The sequence below is a fragment of the Ornithodoros turicata genome, chromosome 6 (assembly GCF_037126465.1).
Source record: "Ornithodoros turicata isolate Travis chromosome 6, ASM3712646v1, whole genome shotgun sequence".
NCBI lineage: Eukaryota > Metazoa > Arthropoda > Arachnida > Ixodida > Argasidae > Ornithodoros > Ornithodoros turicata.
The window spans coordinates 15,733,858-15,751,041 of NC_088206.1; the positions used below are offsets into that span (position 1 = coordinate 15,733,858).

At 46.1% G+C, this 17,184-nt stretch overlaps 2 protein-coding genes across 2 annotated transcripts; both read left to right on the top strand.

Moving 5' to 3' along the window:
• The first annotated feature begins 2,415 nt into the window (after window positions 1-2,415).
• Window positions 2,416-7,235, top strand: LOC135397652 (mite group 2 allergen-like Ixo r 2). Its single transcript, XM_064629263.1, has 4 exons — window positions 2,416-2,586; window positions 2,717-2,821; window positions 4,234-4,403; window positions 7,085-7,235. Exons 1-4 carry the CDS (start codon window positions 2,508-2,510, stop codon window positions 7,163-7,165), a joined length of 435 nt encoding a protein of 144 aa, XP_064485333.1. The 5' UTR covers window positions 2,416-2,507; the 3' UTR covers window positions 7,166-7,235.
• A 4,694-nt stretch (window positions 7,236-11,929) lies between these two features.
• Window positions 11,930-15,887, top strand: LOC135397653 (mite group 2 allergen-like Ixo r 2). Its single transcript, XM_064629264.1, has 5 exons — window positions 11,930-12,116; window positions 12,596-12,978; window positions 13,051-13,161; window positions 13,706-13,878; window positions 15,751-15,887. Exons 2-5 carry the CDS (start codon window positions 12,906-12,908, stop codon window positions 15,832-15,834), a joined length of 441 nt encoding a protein of 146 aa, XP_064485334.1. The 5' UTR covers window positions 11,930-12,116; window positions 12,596-12,905; the 3' UTR covers window positions 15,835-15,887.
• The last annotated feature ends 1,297 nt before the right edge of the window (window positions 15,888-17,184 follow it).

Here is a 17,184-nt window from a genome sequence, read left to right on the forward strand (position 1 = left end):
ATCACGGCCGAAGCTAGCCAAGACTGTTACAACTGTGGCACACCAACACACCAGTCAGGACACTATACAGGGTGTCCCAGAAAACGTGCCATTGAATTATAATAAAAAAACTACACCACCTATATAGAGTCATGCGGTCAATGGCATTTGTTTTTACTGGGTTTTTGCCAACTCCTCATGTGAATGTCGTGTAACGTAAGTTTAATTATGTAAATTTTTGCGAGCTTAAGTCGGAAATTTGCCTAGTAAAGGTCACTTTTTTACCCCACCAATGTGAAGAGCGTGTCTAATTTAGTCAAATTAATGATAATCGACAGGGATATTCACGAGCTATCCCATCGGAAAAAAATAGACGAACATCATGCTCTACGGAGGTCGCACAGAATAGCGCACGATGAATTTTTCAGCGCAATCTTTGTCAGTCCGACGAAGGGAGGTTGGAAACCCAGCCCTCCCCGACATCGCAGAACGAGATAAAACAGGCACGGCTTATCACGTCCGACTTTCGCTGGAATAATGCTTTCCCTCTCCCAATTTTAGTAACTGTTACTTTTTCTACTATCACTCTGTGGGCTGGCTTCGGAACCTCCTTTCGTCGCACTGAGAGCGATTGCGCTCAAAAAGTCATCGAGCGCTATGGTCCGATGCTCCGAAAAGCATGATATTCGGCTATTTTTTTCCGATGGGATAGCTCGTGAATATCACTGTGAATTATCATGAATTTGAGTGAATTCGGCACGCTCTTCATATTGGTGGGGTAAAAAGTGACCTTTACTTGGCAAATTTCCGAGTTCAGTTCGCAAATATTTACAAAATTAAACTTGGAGTGCATGACATTCACATTAGGAGGTGGCAAAAACCTAATAAGAACAAATGCTGTTGACCGCATGATCCTAGATGGCGTAGTTTTTCTATTATAATTCAATGACACGTTTTCTGGGACACCCTGTATAATGGAAGGGGTACACGCGATCCTTGTACGACACAGGCTTCCAAAGTGTTTCCCAAAGAGGACCCCTAATAAATCAGACCACTAACCCGGACAACTAATTCTGAGTTACGCTTTCGAGTACCACCTTCCTTCCTTCACGCGACGAACGACGACTGCCCTGCATGGGCTACACTCCAAAAACAGAACTTCACCGCATAGCACGCTGTGCGCCAACCATTGCCACGAATGATAGGGTTATCGCTTCTGATTGGAAGACAGAGGGGGGCGTACGCCTTTTTGTGGCAATTTTCCTCGCTCCACCTCGGGCACGCTAGCGGACATCCTCTACCCCGCTGGTTCTTCTGCCGAACGTTCCGCCAAAGCAAGAAACCTCATTCTCTTCCTGCTGAAGACAGGCCTTGCTCATCGACCCATCTAATACTCTACTCTCCCCGATGAACTCGTGCACCCTCACCACATCCCCATCCTTCAACCTCCTCTATCCTCCATCCGTCCGTCCTTCCTTTGTGTTTTGTTTTGCTTTGCGTTCTTTTTCTTTCTTTTTTTTTTGCTATAGTCGTGACGACGCCCACTTCTGTGTGGCCAACAACGGCGAGCCTATCCTGCCATTACCCCCCCCCCCCTTTTGTGGGAATTTTCATGTATTCAAATTGCCACAAAAAGGCGTATGCCCCCCCCCCCATCTCTCCTCGAATCAGAAGCGATAACCCTATCACTCGTGGCAATGGTTGGCGCACAGTGTGCTATGCGGTGAAGTTCTGTTTTTAGAGAGTACGGTTCAATATACCGTACAGCGCACGTCTCCTCTTCAAACTGGGAAAGCGAGACTCTCCGAACTGTAGTGAGTGTGGCGTTGTAGAGTATGTAGAACACATCCTTCTCAGGTGTCGGAAATACGTTGATGCTCGAAGGGTGTTATATGTTGTATGTCGATGTCCATTACATGGACATCACATACATGGGCCGCTTCATCGAAAACTTCATCATTTTTCGACAAAATGATGCCGATGTCGACCAAATGATGTCAAACGTCGATGTCCATTACATGAACATCGACATCATTACTTTTTTTTCTTTTCTTTCACCCTTCACTGCTAGTTAATGATCCTCTTGCAGCCTGGCAAAGGGTGCACAACTTCTTTTAATTGTGTCGGCTACCCGAAATATTTGTAAATTTTTAATGACATCCATCGCATCCATATTGACTTTTGTCTTACACGTGATCGCTTCACAATTACCCATTTTCTTTTTTTTTTTAGTTCGTCGTACTATGCTATTGTTCTCCGAATCACGCGTGTTGTCCTCCATTCTTCTTTACGAATGACGCATGAGAGCTGTGGCAATGCCGCATTGTATTTGCTTTATATCGCGGACGTTGTCTTCCAGTTATCTATATGTCTCGTACTCGGCGTTGACTTTTTTTTTTTCTATAACAGATGTATCCATATTGATTACCGGCTAGCTGTAGATTACATGCATATAAAAACGCGAGCCACCCCTTCCAGCTCAATGAATGCGTTAATCATCGGAACGACCGTTACGTATTCGTTACAAGATGTATTACTTAGCCTTCCTATTAGTTTTTGTCGGGCTGACACACAGCCAGCCGGGGAATCTCCAATTCGAAGATTGCGGTAAGCAGCAGGGATATAACAGCCTCGTTTGATGCCGCTGCTGCTCGAGCGAGTATACTGCTTTGTGTGTGTGTGTGTGTGTGTGTGTGACGGAATTTGACGGAATGTGACTTTTTCTTTGCGAGAACAGGGACAAAAGCAAAGATTGTACATGTCAAGCTGGACCCGTGCGATTCTATGCCTTGTGTAGTCCATAGAGGCAAGCGGTCGGTTCTCTCCATTGCAGCCATCCCACGTAAGTGAAAGGAACGTTACGAATTCATAATTTTCGATTCACTTCTTCTTACTTAAGACCAGTTCCGACATATAGCGATTTGCTATATAGCGCTATAAAATAGCGCGATATTTCCCTTCTCGCAGTGCTCCAAACCGCTAAAAATTAGCGCTCGCTGCAGTTGAGCTCGTGTCAACTTTTTCAGCGCTAATATACTAGCACTACATTCGTGTTGGCCAATGAGGAGGCCCTTCAGCTATGATGTTGAGGAAGTCGTGGAGTTGTTTGTTTCCGCCTTTCACGGCACGACGACCGCAGTGGAACCGGCGAGTCTGTCATCCAAAATGTCTGGTAATTTTTCGTTCAGTCAGCTGATGGAACTTGTTCGTCCGCATGACGTCATGATGGGAGAAACCGGAAACGACCACCGAACTTCCGCTAAGTTATAGCGCTAGCGCCGCTTTCCAAGTGTAAACCGTCTGATAACAGTGAGCGATGTTTTTGCGCGCTGTTTTGTAGCGCTATAATATCGTGCTGCTATATGTCGGAACAGGCCTTTATATACTTACTTTTCTTCACCGCACAACGCGGTCCCACACTGCTAGGACAGAACTTCACCATTGCCATTTTCAGCAAATAGGGACACGGGATGATATCACTCGGGATGATGGTTGGCTAGGAGCGTGCTATGTGGTGAAGTTCTGTTTTAACAGTGCTGCAACACGCTTTATTCTGAATGACATCTTTCTCTAACCCGATAAGTTGAAAAACGGCAGGGGTACACCTTATTGTGACCAAGATTAGGGACACTTTCTATCTACCCAAGACGTACGTGGTGGAAGGAGGCAAAGGGGAGCCCTCCTTCATATATTGGAGAAGGGACCTTTGATAATGCGGTCCGCTCCCGGGTGTGCCGTGTCTCCACTCTTAAAAATGAACTTCACCTCGCACGCTCCTAGCCAACCATCATCTTGAATGATATCGTTATCTGCCCTGATTTGTTGAAAACGGGAGGCGTACGCCATTTTTGTGACACTTATGCTGTTCATAATTGTCACAGAAAAGGCGTACGCCCCCCGTTTTCAACAAATCAGGGCAGATAACGATATCAATGGACATTATGGTTTGCTAGGAGCGTGCTATGAGGTGAAGTTCTTTTTTAAGAGTGTATGAATAATGCGCGGCCCATAAAATGGTTGTCGAGGCAGTATCGTTTGTGGTGCTGTTCCCCGGAAGCTTTTTCCTAAACTCCACCTGTATTAAGTGGGGGCTGCCTCGACTACCTCTTACTGACGTAGTCACACCTTACGGTCCCTCAACCCTTCAGCCCTGTCGCTGTCGTTCATTTGACGTAACTTGCATCATATATGCCAGATTTTTACTGACAATTCAGATCAATTCAATCCTCCATTTTTTCTCTCTCTCTCTTTCAGACGTCAACAGTACGAAATTGTCCTTGGATGCTCGCTTCAAATTCTGGGGCATCAAGTACTGGGTGCCAGGCGCAGAACCAGATCTCTGCAAAAGCATCAAGTGTCCCGTCGTGGCCGGACAGACCTACGAAGCCTTTCAGAACATTCAGCCAAGCAAATGGATTCCCTCAGTAAGTACCACAGTACCACACTCCGAATTCGAAGAGAACTTCACCGAATGACACACTCACTCGGTGTCGTAACCAGAAGAATGCATTGCGGGAGGGGTTCTATGAGGAAGAGAGTTTCACCCTCGCCTTCCCTCTCCCAAATGCACTACCAAAAGTACACTCTTAAAAATGAACTCCACCGCATAGGACGCTCCTAGCCAACCATAATCTCGAAAGCTATCGTTATCTGCCATGATTTGTTGAAAATGAGGCGTATTTCTTTTTGTGACAATTATGAACAGCATAAGTGCCACAGAAAAAAAAGGCGTACGCCTCCCGTTTTCAACAAAAAACCGTCGCCGAAAATTGGAACCTATTTAGAGATAAGCTACACTCTTAAAAATGAACTTCACCAGATAGCACGCTGAAGGCCAACCATTGTACAGAGTGATACCTCTATCACTCTTGATTTGTGACAATTACCATTTCTGCATAAGTGTCACAAAAAGGCGTACGCCTCCCGTTTTCAACAAATCAGGGGAGAGAACGATGTCACTCGCGATGATGGTTGGCTAGGAGAGTGCTATGTGGTGAAGTTCTGTACTATCAGGTGAACTATCTTCATCATGTGGCATGGATGGCATAAACTCAAAACTTCTGAAAAATACCAAGTACATATCAGCTAAATACTTGGTCTTAATTTTGGAACAATCTCTTGTGACCGGTGATATCCCCAGTGACTGGCTTGTGAGGAAGATCATTCCAGTGTATAAATCCGGAGACAAGCACAGCCCATCTAACTACAGACCAATATCTCTTACTTCCCTTCCTTGCAAATTTTTGGAGCATATTATCCTCAAGCACAGCTTTCTTGAGGCGAATGAGTTTTTCTACACTTTTCAGCATGCATGGTTTCCGCAGAGGATATTCGTGTGAGACACAACTGTCAGGTCTAACCCATGACATACTTTCCACTCTTGACACTGGGGGTCAGGTGGATGCGGTATTCCTTGATTTCGCGAAAGCGTTCGACAGGGTGCCACATCATCGCCTTCTTCAGAAACTTTCTCGTCTCAATATCGATCCGTCTGTCTTTATCGGGATCCTCAACTTTCTCGAGCACCGAAAGCAATTTGGCACCGTCAATGGCGTTCCATCCTCTCTAGCGACCGTTACATCCGGAATACCCCAGGGATCAGTTATGGGTCCCTTACTTTTCTTAATCTTTATTAATGACCTCCCAGTTGGTTTATCTTCTCGAGTTCGACTTTTCGCCGACGATTGTGTCGTTTATTGTTCAGTTCGTGACAGCTTTTAGTATCAGATTCTTCAGTCTGACTTAGATAAGATATCTGAATGGTGCAATACCTGGCAGATGCCAATCAATATCAACAAGAGTAAGGTCATGACCTTCTCTCGCACAGTGTCTTCAGGGCATGCGTTTACATATCTTCTGGGTCGTTATGAAATAGAACGTGTTTCCTCTTACAAGTACCTTGGCCTTCATCTGTCTTGTAATTTGTCATGGTCAGAACACTTATCTCATACCATTTCTAGCGCCAACCGATCTCTAGGATTCATACGTCGCAATCTTCGCTTGACCCCACTGTCAATAAAAAAAACTTGCTTATACCACTCTTATAAGGCCTAAGCTTGAGTACGCCACTCCAATATGGGATCCATACCAAATCACATATGCGCATGCTCTCGAAGCAGTACAGAATCGAGCTGTCCGCTTCATTTATAACGAGTTCAGTTCCCAGAATAGTATATCCAGCATGAAAACTCAGCTTTCTATCATTAATCTCAGCAGGCGTCGGATGGTTTCTAGTCTGTGCCTATTTCATAAGATTTTTCACAACCACATGTTACATTCTGAGCTACTGTTGAGAGCATCATTTATTCCTCCCAGGGTGGATCATTCCTACAAGGTAGGGATGACTCACTGCAACCACGATTTCTTTCTCTACTCATTTTGCCCTCGGGTGGCTAAGGCCTTGAATGCTCTTCCCCAGTCCATTGTTGATATCCGTGACCCTCAGGATTTTAAAGCTGCAGTAAGCCGATTTGTTGATGGCTACTTGCCCTTGTGTATCTTGTATGACGAATTTCCTCGGTGTACCACAGAGAACGAGAGCGCAAGTGTTATCTTGCATCACTGTTACCAAGTTAATATTCTTATAATCTTTGTGTGTTGACCATTACAATTCATGTCACGTTCTGCTTGCTTCTTTTCTTCATTTGCGCACCTTTGGTGCCGTTCCCTCCACCGTTATGTAGTACCCTTTGGGTCTTTAACGTATGACCAAATAAAATAAAAAATAAATAAATCAGGGCAGATAACGATATCATTCGAGACGATGGTTGGCTAGGAGCGCGCTATGCCGTGAAGTTCATTTTTAAGAGAGTGCGATTTCGTTGGGGCGGGAGGTTGAACTCTCGAAATCCCACTTTGGCTACAGCACTGCGCACACTTATGCGGTTATGTTAAGTGTCACAAAAGGGCGCACGCCCACACTTTCTACAAACTGTGCAGAAATTTTCATGCCAGACAGTCATCCGTCCCGCGAAAGAATAAATGGCTCGCCGTTAGCCTTTATTTGGTTTTCTCCTCGTGGATTCAAACCGGCTTTATTCGTTTTATTTTAATTTTATTTTTTCACTGACTGTTGTTAACGACAATCATAAACCTTCTCCTTCAGATGACGACCACGGTGACTATCAAGATCATCGCCGACAGCGTGGAGGTTGTATGCTTCACTACGGATATAACGCTTGTATAATAACTTAGGCGTGACGTCACAGCGCCGGACTATGTACAAATAAAATTATTGTATTATAAAAAGTAGTAAAGACGCGCTGTGGAGTCTCATTAATCCCAAGAAATGGGAACCTTGAGGTAAGTGCGTCGCAGACCATATCCAGGAACACCGGTGACGTCGACAGTGCAGGAGCAGTGCAGGAGGAGTGCAGGAGCTGATGGGGGATATCGTCTTCTACGGCGCAGCAGGGCCAAGCGGGAGATGCGACGCGGCCCATTTTCAACAGGAGTGAACGGGTGAGGGCAACGTTCAGCGGTAGACGACGTAGAAGGGACTCTTCTTCGCGGGTACAGCAGCAGCAACCGATGACAAACTCCAGTGAGGGGTCGATGAACTGCAAGAATGCATGAGGTCAGATGGCGTCCACAAGAAAGTGACGGGTGCCGTCGCCGCGGAGATGCCGTTTTAGCAGGCGACACGCACACTCTTAAAAATGAACTTCACCACATAGCACGCTCCTAGCCAACCATCACCCCGAATGACAACGTTGTCGCTCTAGATTTGTTGAAAACGGGAGGAGGAGCCTATTTTGTGCCGTGCATAATGCCACAAAAAAGGCTCCTCCTCCCGTTTTCAACAAATCAGGGGCGAGAACTTTGTCATTCGGGATGATGGTTGGCTAGGAGCGTGCTATGTGGTGAAGTTCATTTCTAAGAGTACAGACACCAGGTAATGATATCATTATCTGCCCTGATTTGTTGAAAACGGGAAGCGTACGCCTTTTTTGTGACACTTATGCTGTTCATAATTGTCGCAGAAAAGGCGTACGCCTCCCGTTTTCATAACGATATCATTAAAAGATGGTGGTTGTCCAGTAGCGTGCTATGCGGTGAAGTTCATTTTGAAGAGTGTAGGGGCACCGGCGTGGCCGCATCAGCACAGGTGTTTCCGTGTATAGCCGTGTATGCCGGGGCACCCACTGCACCAGTACTGATATGATACACTGTCCAAAGGCTGCTCCTGTATCAGTAAGGAAATGTCCAAACACTTCCGGGTGGTCAAAGGCCGTAACGACGATTCGGCCCAAGGACCGGGTACCGCTCTCAAACTCAAAAGACTCGCTGTGACCTGGAGCGTTGTTCGTGAACAGCACGGTGGAACTACACTGTTAAAACAGCACTTAGCACGCTCCTAGCCAACCATCATTCCGAATAATATCATTCTGTGTCCTGATTTGTTAAAAACAGAGGAGAGGCGCCTATCTGGGACACGATAATGTGTCCCAGATAGGCGCCTCCTCATTTTCAAGAAATCAATACACAGAATGATATCATTCGGAATGATGGTTGGCTATGAGCGTGCTATGTGGTGAAGTTCTGTTTTAACAGTGTACACTTTTAGAAATGAACTTCACCACATAGCACGATCCTAGCCAACCATCATCCCGAATGACAACGTTCTCGCCCCTGATTTGTTGAAAACGGGAGGAGGAGCCTATTTTGTGCCGTGCATAATGGCACAAAATAGGCTCCTCCTCCCGTTTTCAACAAATCAGGGGCGAGAACGTTGTCATTCGGGATGATGGTTGGCTAGGATCGTGCTATGTGGTGAAGTTCATTTTTAAGAGTGTAGAGGACGTGTTTCGTGTCCGCAAGAGGGGACACAGGTGGACAATTCGGGGAGCTACTTTTTCCCCGAATCCTGTACATCCGAAACGGAGTGTTAGCAACAGACGGAGCGCGGGTGCCGTAGAGATGCTCGAGGGGGGGGGGATTCGAACGGTCTGCCTGCTTAGGTTGGCGGCACGTTGCTCGAGGATGGGATGAAAGGGGGGTGAGGAAGGGGGAAGGCTCACACGTCTGGTTCTACAGTTTCCTGCACTACAACCGACCGTGAGGGCCCACTGCCTTCAGAAAGTTCAGCAGGGCTTTCTGTACGGATTCGCAGCTCTGGAGGTAGCCACGTGGATGAACGATCTCCTCAATTTGCAGCTCTGATGTTCCAGGGTGCTGCGCTGTTTTCTGGAGCTCCCGCCTGGCGTCGGATGTAGCTGGACACACCATTATAATGTGTTCCTCCGTCTCTGGCTCACACCGCATTGACGACAATTTGGACTGGAAGTGCGGCCGAGTTTGAAAGTGTGGGCGCACGTGAATATAGGTACTACGAGATCGGATGCGAAACAGGAGGGAAACCTCAGCCTTGGAGAGGCCACTCGTTGCACAGGGTGGGGGTGCAGACCCGTCTCCCGTTCGTGTATCAGGATGTAACCTTCGTACGTGTCTTTTGATGGCTCTGGAGCAGGCGAAACTACTTGAAGGCGCCTGTTCTTTTGATTCGATTTTTGTAGCTGCTTTGGCCAGCTCATCAGCTCGGTCATTCCCTGAAATTCCTTTATGAGAGGGCATCCGCTGCAGCGATACCGCGGTACCGCTGGATCAGGGATGGGCAGTATTTAAATACATTGTACTTAAAATACTATTTAATATATAGATACATGTATTTATATTTTGTATTTAAATACAGACTCGAAAAATGTATTTATAATTATATTTAAATACAAATTTTCGGGTATTAATTCTTGTAAATACTTTATAAATACTCCTGAATACAGTATATACTGACTCATATCTTAAGGATGCCTTGCATTTGACCTTTCGGAATGAAGAGCGGGTTTAGGAAGCATCTTCGTCAAACTGAATACAAGCCGTCTATCTCACCGTACCTCATCGACATCCGCTGAACTTTATGCTATCTTGTTATTTTTGACATATGCGGAAGACTGTGAACCGCGGCACTGGGTAATTTACACAGACTCCAAAGCAGCTCTCCTGTGCATTAAAAACATGGGCATCCGCGGTTCCCTTGCCTCAGTGGTGATAGACATCCTGTGCGCCCTGAAGTCCCTACAAGATCGCTCCCACTACGTTGCCTTTCAGTGGGTTCCAGGGCATTGCGGAATAACTGGGAACCACGAGGCCGACGCTGCCGCTGCCGCTGCACACCAACAACGACCTTCTATGCCCATTATACTCTCGAGAGGAGACAGAAGATCCCTCCTCAGGCATTTGTCCGATTCCTGGTCTACACTACAGTGGCAACACGACATTCCAACTATGTCCTCTTTGGGGAATGTAGACCCAACGCTGTCATACAGACTGCCTGCAAAGCTTCCTCGTCCTCTAAAGTCACTCATCCACAGGCTACGTCTGAATGTGGCCTTCACTCCGTCCTATCGATACCAGCTAGGCTGTGAGGCTAGCCCTATGTGCAACGAGTGTGGCGTACTTGCCAACGTTGAGCACATACTCCTCCGCTGCCGGACCTATGTCAACGAGAGGCGTACACTGCAGTCGCAGCTTGCCACCCTTGGCTGCCGCCCCTTCAACTTGTCGACCATCCTCGGCCCTTGGGACACCGCGGCCGACTCCAGGGCGGCCTTACGTCACGTGGTTGACTTCTTTGAGGCGACAGGCCTAAAGGACTCACTATGACCCCAGCAGCGCCCTCGGACACTCCCAGCACCACGATCACGTCCAGCATCGTCATCGCCACTTCGATCATTCCCGTCATCTCTCATCGTCATCACTGGTCATTGCCACCACTCATATTAGATCCCTAGCTATGGGGTAGCGTTCCACTCCTAGAGTGGAAAACCTCCCCACTTCATCATCACAATATATATGTTGTTGTTGAATACAAGCATTTGTTTGTTCATTGGCATCTGTGGAGATGCCGTTCTACTTTGCGAATCTGATTCTATGGCCGAACAGAAGATGCCTAAAAGATACAGTATTCGAGAAACTTCTAACATTAAAATCGCCATGATAATCTAACAAACCAATGCTAACGTTCGTTGCTGATTTGTTGTTATGATCATCGTTATTTATGTAATTCCAGATGATATTTTCTTTACAGTATTTATGGCAGTAGTTACAGTAATTAAACACCGTATTTTTATTTCGTATTTAAATACTCATTTTGAAAAGTGTATTATGACGAGTATTTAAATACCCCTTTCAACAAAGTATTTTGTATTTATATTTAAATACTCAAAAACTGTATTTATGCCCATATCTGCGCTGGATGTAAGTCTTGTCAGCTGGTGCCGGGCCCCTCCTGCGAAATAGCATGTCTCAGAGTGGCGATCGATGCGTGAGATGCTCGTGGCCTGCTCACACCATGAGATATAAAAAACTTTGTAGCAGCGGATCTAAGTTATATAGTTAGTCATTTGCTGCCACAGAGCGACTATACAAATGCAATTTATCTACAGGAAACCGCAGTAGCAACAAGTTCGGATCAGTAAGAGAAAACAGGACACGGTCACATCCATCAATTCCAAGGAAAGTGACAGCAGCAGCATCCGCTGCCTCATTTCCTGTGATACTGATGTGACCAGGAACCGACTGCAAGATAATCCATGCTCAAACAGAAGCAAGCAGTGGTGAACGCTTGTAGCGGCTTGAAGATAAACGAAAATTTTACGATCGAACCTTAAGTACAGAAGTACCTTGTAGCTCGGCTTTTAAGTCCGATAAAAAGTCACATTAATGGGTTGCATATTCCAGAGCTTTGACGATGCCATAAATGTCTGCCACCGTGAATGACATCGGACAGCATATAAATGCACCAGTAACACCATAATCCGGGAGTTGAGTGTATAGCTACTCTTTGCATTCTGCTCAATGAGCGGAAGTCATCCCCATATCATCGTCATCATGTATTTCTCTCTCTCTCTCTCTCTACTCTTTGCGTTCCTTTGCATTCCAGGATCTACCCCGTTGAGTACCCGAGGGTAGCGACTCCGGATCGACTCGCGCTACTCCCTATCAGATGGGGGGTAGCTATAAGAGTAGTGACGTCAGAGCTATTGCGTGCTTTTGCTGCTGCTCGTCTCGGCTGGATCATAGGGGCGCTCGGAAATGCAGAGTAGCATGCACGAAACCATATATCAATCTCCTTTTCCTTGGTGCGTAACCACTAACCCCATATTACTGTATTTCCATATTTCCATTCTTGTCATATTTGTTAATACTGTCATTGTCGAATTAATAGTTGTAAATATACCCCTGCAGTGTTAACTATTCACGCGTGATATCGAAATGTATTAATATATGCTGTTTCCGTTTCTGTTCTCCGCGTTTGAATGCCATTTGTACGTACTTTCTACACGTATTTGTATGCTCCGCTGTGTGAGAATGCAGTGTCTGGGACTCGTCAAGCTACCCAGTGTAGCTTTTTTCCCAGTACTCTGGGTCCAATGTTGGGCCAAATAAAGTTATTATTATTATGATTATTATACACAACACACGTCAGTTCGTTGCATGTAAAGGTCGAAAGCAGACTCTTCTTTGCGTTTTTAAAGCTAATTGCGAACGCGCACAGCGCTACCGTTTCTCGGAATGCGCGGTAAATAGCCCTAATTCATGGCATAAATGTTTTATGAAGTCACGCAGATGATCCCATACCGAAGTGAACACCGTCACAGCAGAGGCGAAGTAGCGGCCAGAAGGTTCCGAGGACCAAACGTCACTGTCGTCTGCTGCCGCCATAGCGAAGATCACAGTCGCGCCCGTTTCACAACCAACTCTATATTGGATCGCCTGTACCCTCTAGGTCACGTGGTACAACTCTCACGTGACCAGCTATGACTCGGTAGTTTGTTTTGGAACGCAGCCACAGTAATAGCCCCCGCCGCTAGCCCTTTGAAGCCCTGTGAACGTGACGTGGCCTCACAGGAGCACAACGGTTTTGCAAGATGCGTTCACTTGCCTTCGCCCTGGTCTTTGTTGGACTAGCTTGCGGTGGACATGTCCCAATCAGCTACTGTGGTAAGCGGGATGTAGTTGCTCGTCCGCGTACTTTCTCGTTCAGTATGCGATAGAATTCACCTTTCTCTGCAGGAACCATGTCAAGAGCAAGAATAGAACATGTCGATATCGAACAGTGCGATTCTGAGTCTTGTGTGATCAGGAGGGGCCGATGGACGCGTTTTATGTTTGCAATCGACCCATGTAAGTGATAAGAGCAATTATTACTGAGAAGTTTCAATTTACTCTGTATAGCTTATGTACTGGCTTACTCTTGGTCAGCAAAGTCAAGGATAGACTTCCAGAATGCCTCACCCAGTCGCCAACGGACAAGAATCTGAGCTGTGCGCGCTGCCATTGGTTCTGGTAGGTGCGATAGCTTCACGGTGACGTTATCAACGGTCTACTGAAACTCTAATCTCTTGTTGTTAATAACGTGGCTTTCCGAGGTATCCTATCTACCGCACCCAATCAGAGGATACCATTCTGAGTCACGCCATTGATTCGTTGTGTACTTCACGGTGACTTTATCAATGGTGTACTGAAACTCCTTATTATCTTGTTAGTAGACCGTTGATAAAGTACCTTCCGTAGCACCGTATATCTACCGCACCCAATGAACGGATAAGGTTCTGCAGTTATCCTTATATAGCAAGCACAAAATGAGCCAGTGTTGTCACGGGTGTTGTACAGATGAATAGTGTAAACAGGCAGAGACTGGAAGACGATCAAGTTGTCTCTCTTTCAGACGTCAACAGCACGACGCTGACGTTGGACGCTAGCTTAACGCTTGTCGGCATGAGCTCCCCGGTCACGGCTCTGGGGTCGTCAAACCTCTGCGGTTACATCAGGTGTCCCATCTTGGCAGGAAGAACCTACGACGACGCTGCGCAAATCATGATAGGCACGTGGGTTCCCCGCGTAAGTGCCACTTTCAGAGAGGGATGTTCACATGCACGAGCTGAGACGGTGATACATGTCGACATGTTGACTCATGTTCATGTGTGTGGCTATCCAAATCAGCATTCGTCCATGCGCTGCGCTCTAGGGCAAAGTTGACATTTTGGTTACGTGCTAATTATCATAATCAGCACAACCGTTAGAACCATTTAACGACTGGATCCTGACTCGGCCCTGATTCATGTTACTTCTAAAAATTTCCCGATTATTTTTATCACCATTAAAGTTCACTGTATTAGAGTAATCGGGCATTTTCCATTTAAATTCAAAATGTCACAACATAGAACATAGAACGCACATAAATTGAACACATCATGGTCTCCTTTAACCTCCATGAGATGTGATGTTTACATCCATGCAGATATTTAGAAGATGGTCTATATACAAAGTCAGAAAAGTAAAATAATAAGTCATGGAGGACAGATTATAGGAAAGTTAACAAAAACTAATTTATTTAATGGGTAATTTAACACATAGATTATAAAAGAACGGTCGACGTTTCGACAGCGGCACGACGAAGTTCCTGACGAAGACAGTGCCACTGTCGAAACGTCGACCGCTCTTTTATAATCTGTGTGTTAAATTACCCATTAAATAAATTACTTTTTGTTAACTTTCCCGTAATCTGTTATCCACGTCTTATTATTCTAGTTTTATTCAACTTCGTAGCCGTCTGATTTCCTCTCTTTGACCTACAAAGTTATAACGTATACCACGACGGTAAAGGTTCCACAAACTGGAAAAGACTTATACCCCAGTCAGATGGCATGCTCGAAGGACTTCGGGGAATTTTCATTTGCAAAAAATGACCTCTCAGAGCCGTGTCAGACGGCAGCTCAAAGCACCTTCTTTCTAAGAAATGACCATCAACGCGAAAGGAGGCCCCCAACGACATTTGAGGTGCAGAAAGGAGCTAATCTCGACAACAGAGTTATGCCATTGTACCCTCGCTACCTTCGCAGCTGAATGTAGGAAAACCTATAAAATGCGGATAATGGAGTGAAACTGTGTAAACGTATTTAGATCCTATTTAGAGAAGTGCATATGACCTCTGCATCTTGATTTGTGGTGCACAGACCAACTTCAAATTTCCACAGCAGACAGGGAAAACGAAACCGAAAAAGGGAGCCGGTGAGGGCAGTCAGTTGAGGAGCACTCCTTTCCCGCCTGTCTGGCAGGCGCCCCCGAACAAAGGTCATTTGAGAGGCCGAAGGCCATTTCTCGCAATTGACATTTGAAATGCTGTCTGACTAGGGTATTAGCCTCTAGCTATAAAAGATGATGTACTCGGACCCAATTTCCTTATCCGATATGGAACACCAGTTGGCGCGACAGGCCATACAACATCGTGCAGTAGTATTTGATCCTGTTGCGCAACGGCCCGTCATCCACAGAACGCTTTTCGACCGGAAATACTCCAATTGAAGGTTTCCGTGAGGAATTGACGAAATCGACAAGATTCCGCTTGTCCGTACAACAGCCGAATCGTGTGTCCTTTCTCTACAGTTTTGACTGAGCTTTCGCATCGTAAATAGTGTTCAATTTGCCTCATCGTAAAATCTATGAATTGCGTCTTCTTTCGCTCATAAGTCACGAACGACGCAAGGGACGAAGCCCATTTCTTTTGTGTAGTTGTCAAGGTGTTCTTGCACTGCGCCAGGAGAAATAGTCACATTTCAGAGCCCCTTTAAATATTGGGCATTTAGCTAACGTTTAAATAACGAGCCCTTTAGAACCGTGCAAGATCTCCGCACCTCGGGGTTTTATCTTATCCAATCTGATCCAGTCTGCCATTGTCACCGTAACAATGGACTTTCTTCTTTCTTTTTTCAGTCGCGGGCGATGCTGACCTACAGGATAAACGGCGACGACGGAGAACTGGGTTGCTTCGCTACGAATGTGAAGATTGCATACTAAATGCACATACAGCATGATATGTTAAGTAATAAAGAAGAAGTCGTCCGACAAGGCGTTGAGGGCACCCAAGCAGCACAATGTACTGAAAGTCGAGTGCAATAGGGGTGGACGGGTAGGCAGAAGGCCTTGAACAGACTCGTGAAACTGAAGTACTTTGATAAGACACATACCGACCACCCCTATTGCACTCGACTTTCAGTACATTTTGCTGCTTGGACAGTTGAATATCTTCTATACGCACAACCGGGCTAATACACATTCTACGACTCGCTATATAAGTGTGTGCTCCATCCGACGTAGCTGATTCTCTGCCTATATGCCGCACGCATCATAGAAAAGTGACTATCGCTTCGCCACCCGCACTGTGTCAGCTCTACTGCGCGTCATTGGAATATTAGTTTTACCGCGCTCCTATGTTGCCTGAATGGCAATTCAGTGAAAAATTCAGTCAGTGCAAGCCGTGCGCATCACGAGCGTTCAAATTACCATTACCTCGACTCCTCACGGCCACGTGCCGTCTTGACCCGTTTCTATCTCCACATCTTAGCTTCCGGTAAGTTCCTAACGCTCCGGGAGAATGCGCGTCCTGGACCGACTTCTAGTAGGGGAACTGTGCTGACATGTGACTGGCAGCGTCTGAAGAAAACAGAAGAAGAAACAATTCGTTTGTACTGGTTCAATAGTCATTGAAAACCGTTGAACCGCATGAGAGCGCGTGGAAATAATGCATTCTGTTCTACATTTATCGTCCATTGACTGCTCGCGGTCGCTGAAGTTGCGCGAAAATATTGCCCGAAAAATATAATACATGATTAACTGATTGATTGATTGATTGATTCACATGATCAATGGTCGTGATTAATTCGCGTCTTTTGTCTGCGTAGGGCACGACATCTATAGCTTACTTGGGTGGTGTTCAAATTCAGCAAGAGCAAACACAATGTGAATTCGCAATACTTTCGTTCAGTGTTGACGAGGGGGGGGGGGGGGGGTAAGTCGTTATTGTAACTAGACTACTTTTTTCGGGGGTCTACATCCGAAAGAAGGGAGTGAGCAATGTCTTGTTGCCACACTGAGCCAACATCTTTGGGCCGGTGAGTGACCAAAGCAGGTGTCTTCGGTCGCTCCAGGACCTCATTATCGGGTGAAAAGGCTGCGCGGGCTGATGGGCGTTCAAGGCGGCTATGTCTGCTTCTTCATTGTCGCTGATGCCGACATATCCGAGGATACACTGAAATGCGACATTGTGCCCTGCAACGGCCGCCTCCTTAGTTATAACCTTTAAGAATGTCAAAGACAACAGTACAGAGGGACCCACGTATCCCCAAGGTGGCCACACACTGGGTGTAG

Bases quoted from the DNA above. Each gene is read 5' to 3' on its own strand.
- LOC135397652 (XM_064629263.1), top strand. From the start codon at position 2,508: ATGTATTACTTAGCCTTCCTATTAGTTTTTGTCGGGCTGACACACAGC. The intron at 2,587-2,716 runs GTAAGCAGCAGG...TTGCGAGAACAG, and splicing joins TCTCCAATTCGAAGATTGCG to GGACAAAAGCAAAGATTGTA. The intron at 4,404-7,084 runs GTAAGTACCACA...CTTCTCCTTCAG, and splicing joins CAAGCAAATGGATTCCCTCA to ATGACGACCACGGTGACTAT.
- LOC135397653 (XM_064629264.1), top strand. From the start codon at position 12,906: ATGCGTTCACTTGCCTTCGCCCTGGTCTTTGTTGGACTAGCTTGCGGT. The intron at 12,979-13,050 runs GTAAGCGGGATG...CTTTCTCTGCAG, and splicing joins TGTCCCAATCAGCTACTGTG to GAACCATGTCAAGAGCAAGA. The intron at 13,879-15,750 runs GTAAGTGCCACT...TTCTTTTTTCAG, and splicing joins TAGGCACGTGGGTTCCCCGC to TCGCGGGCGATGCTGACCTA.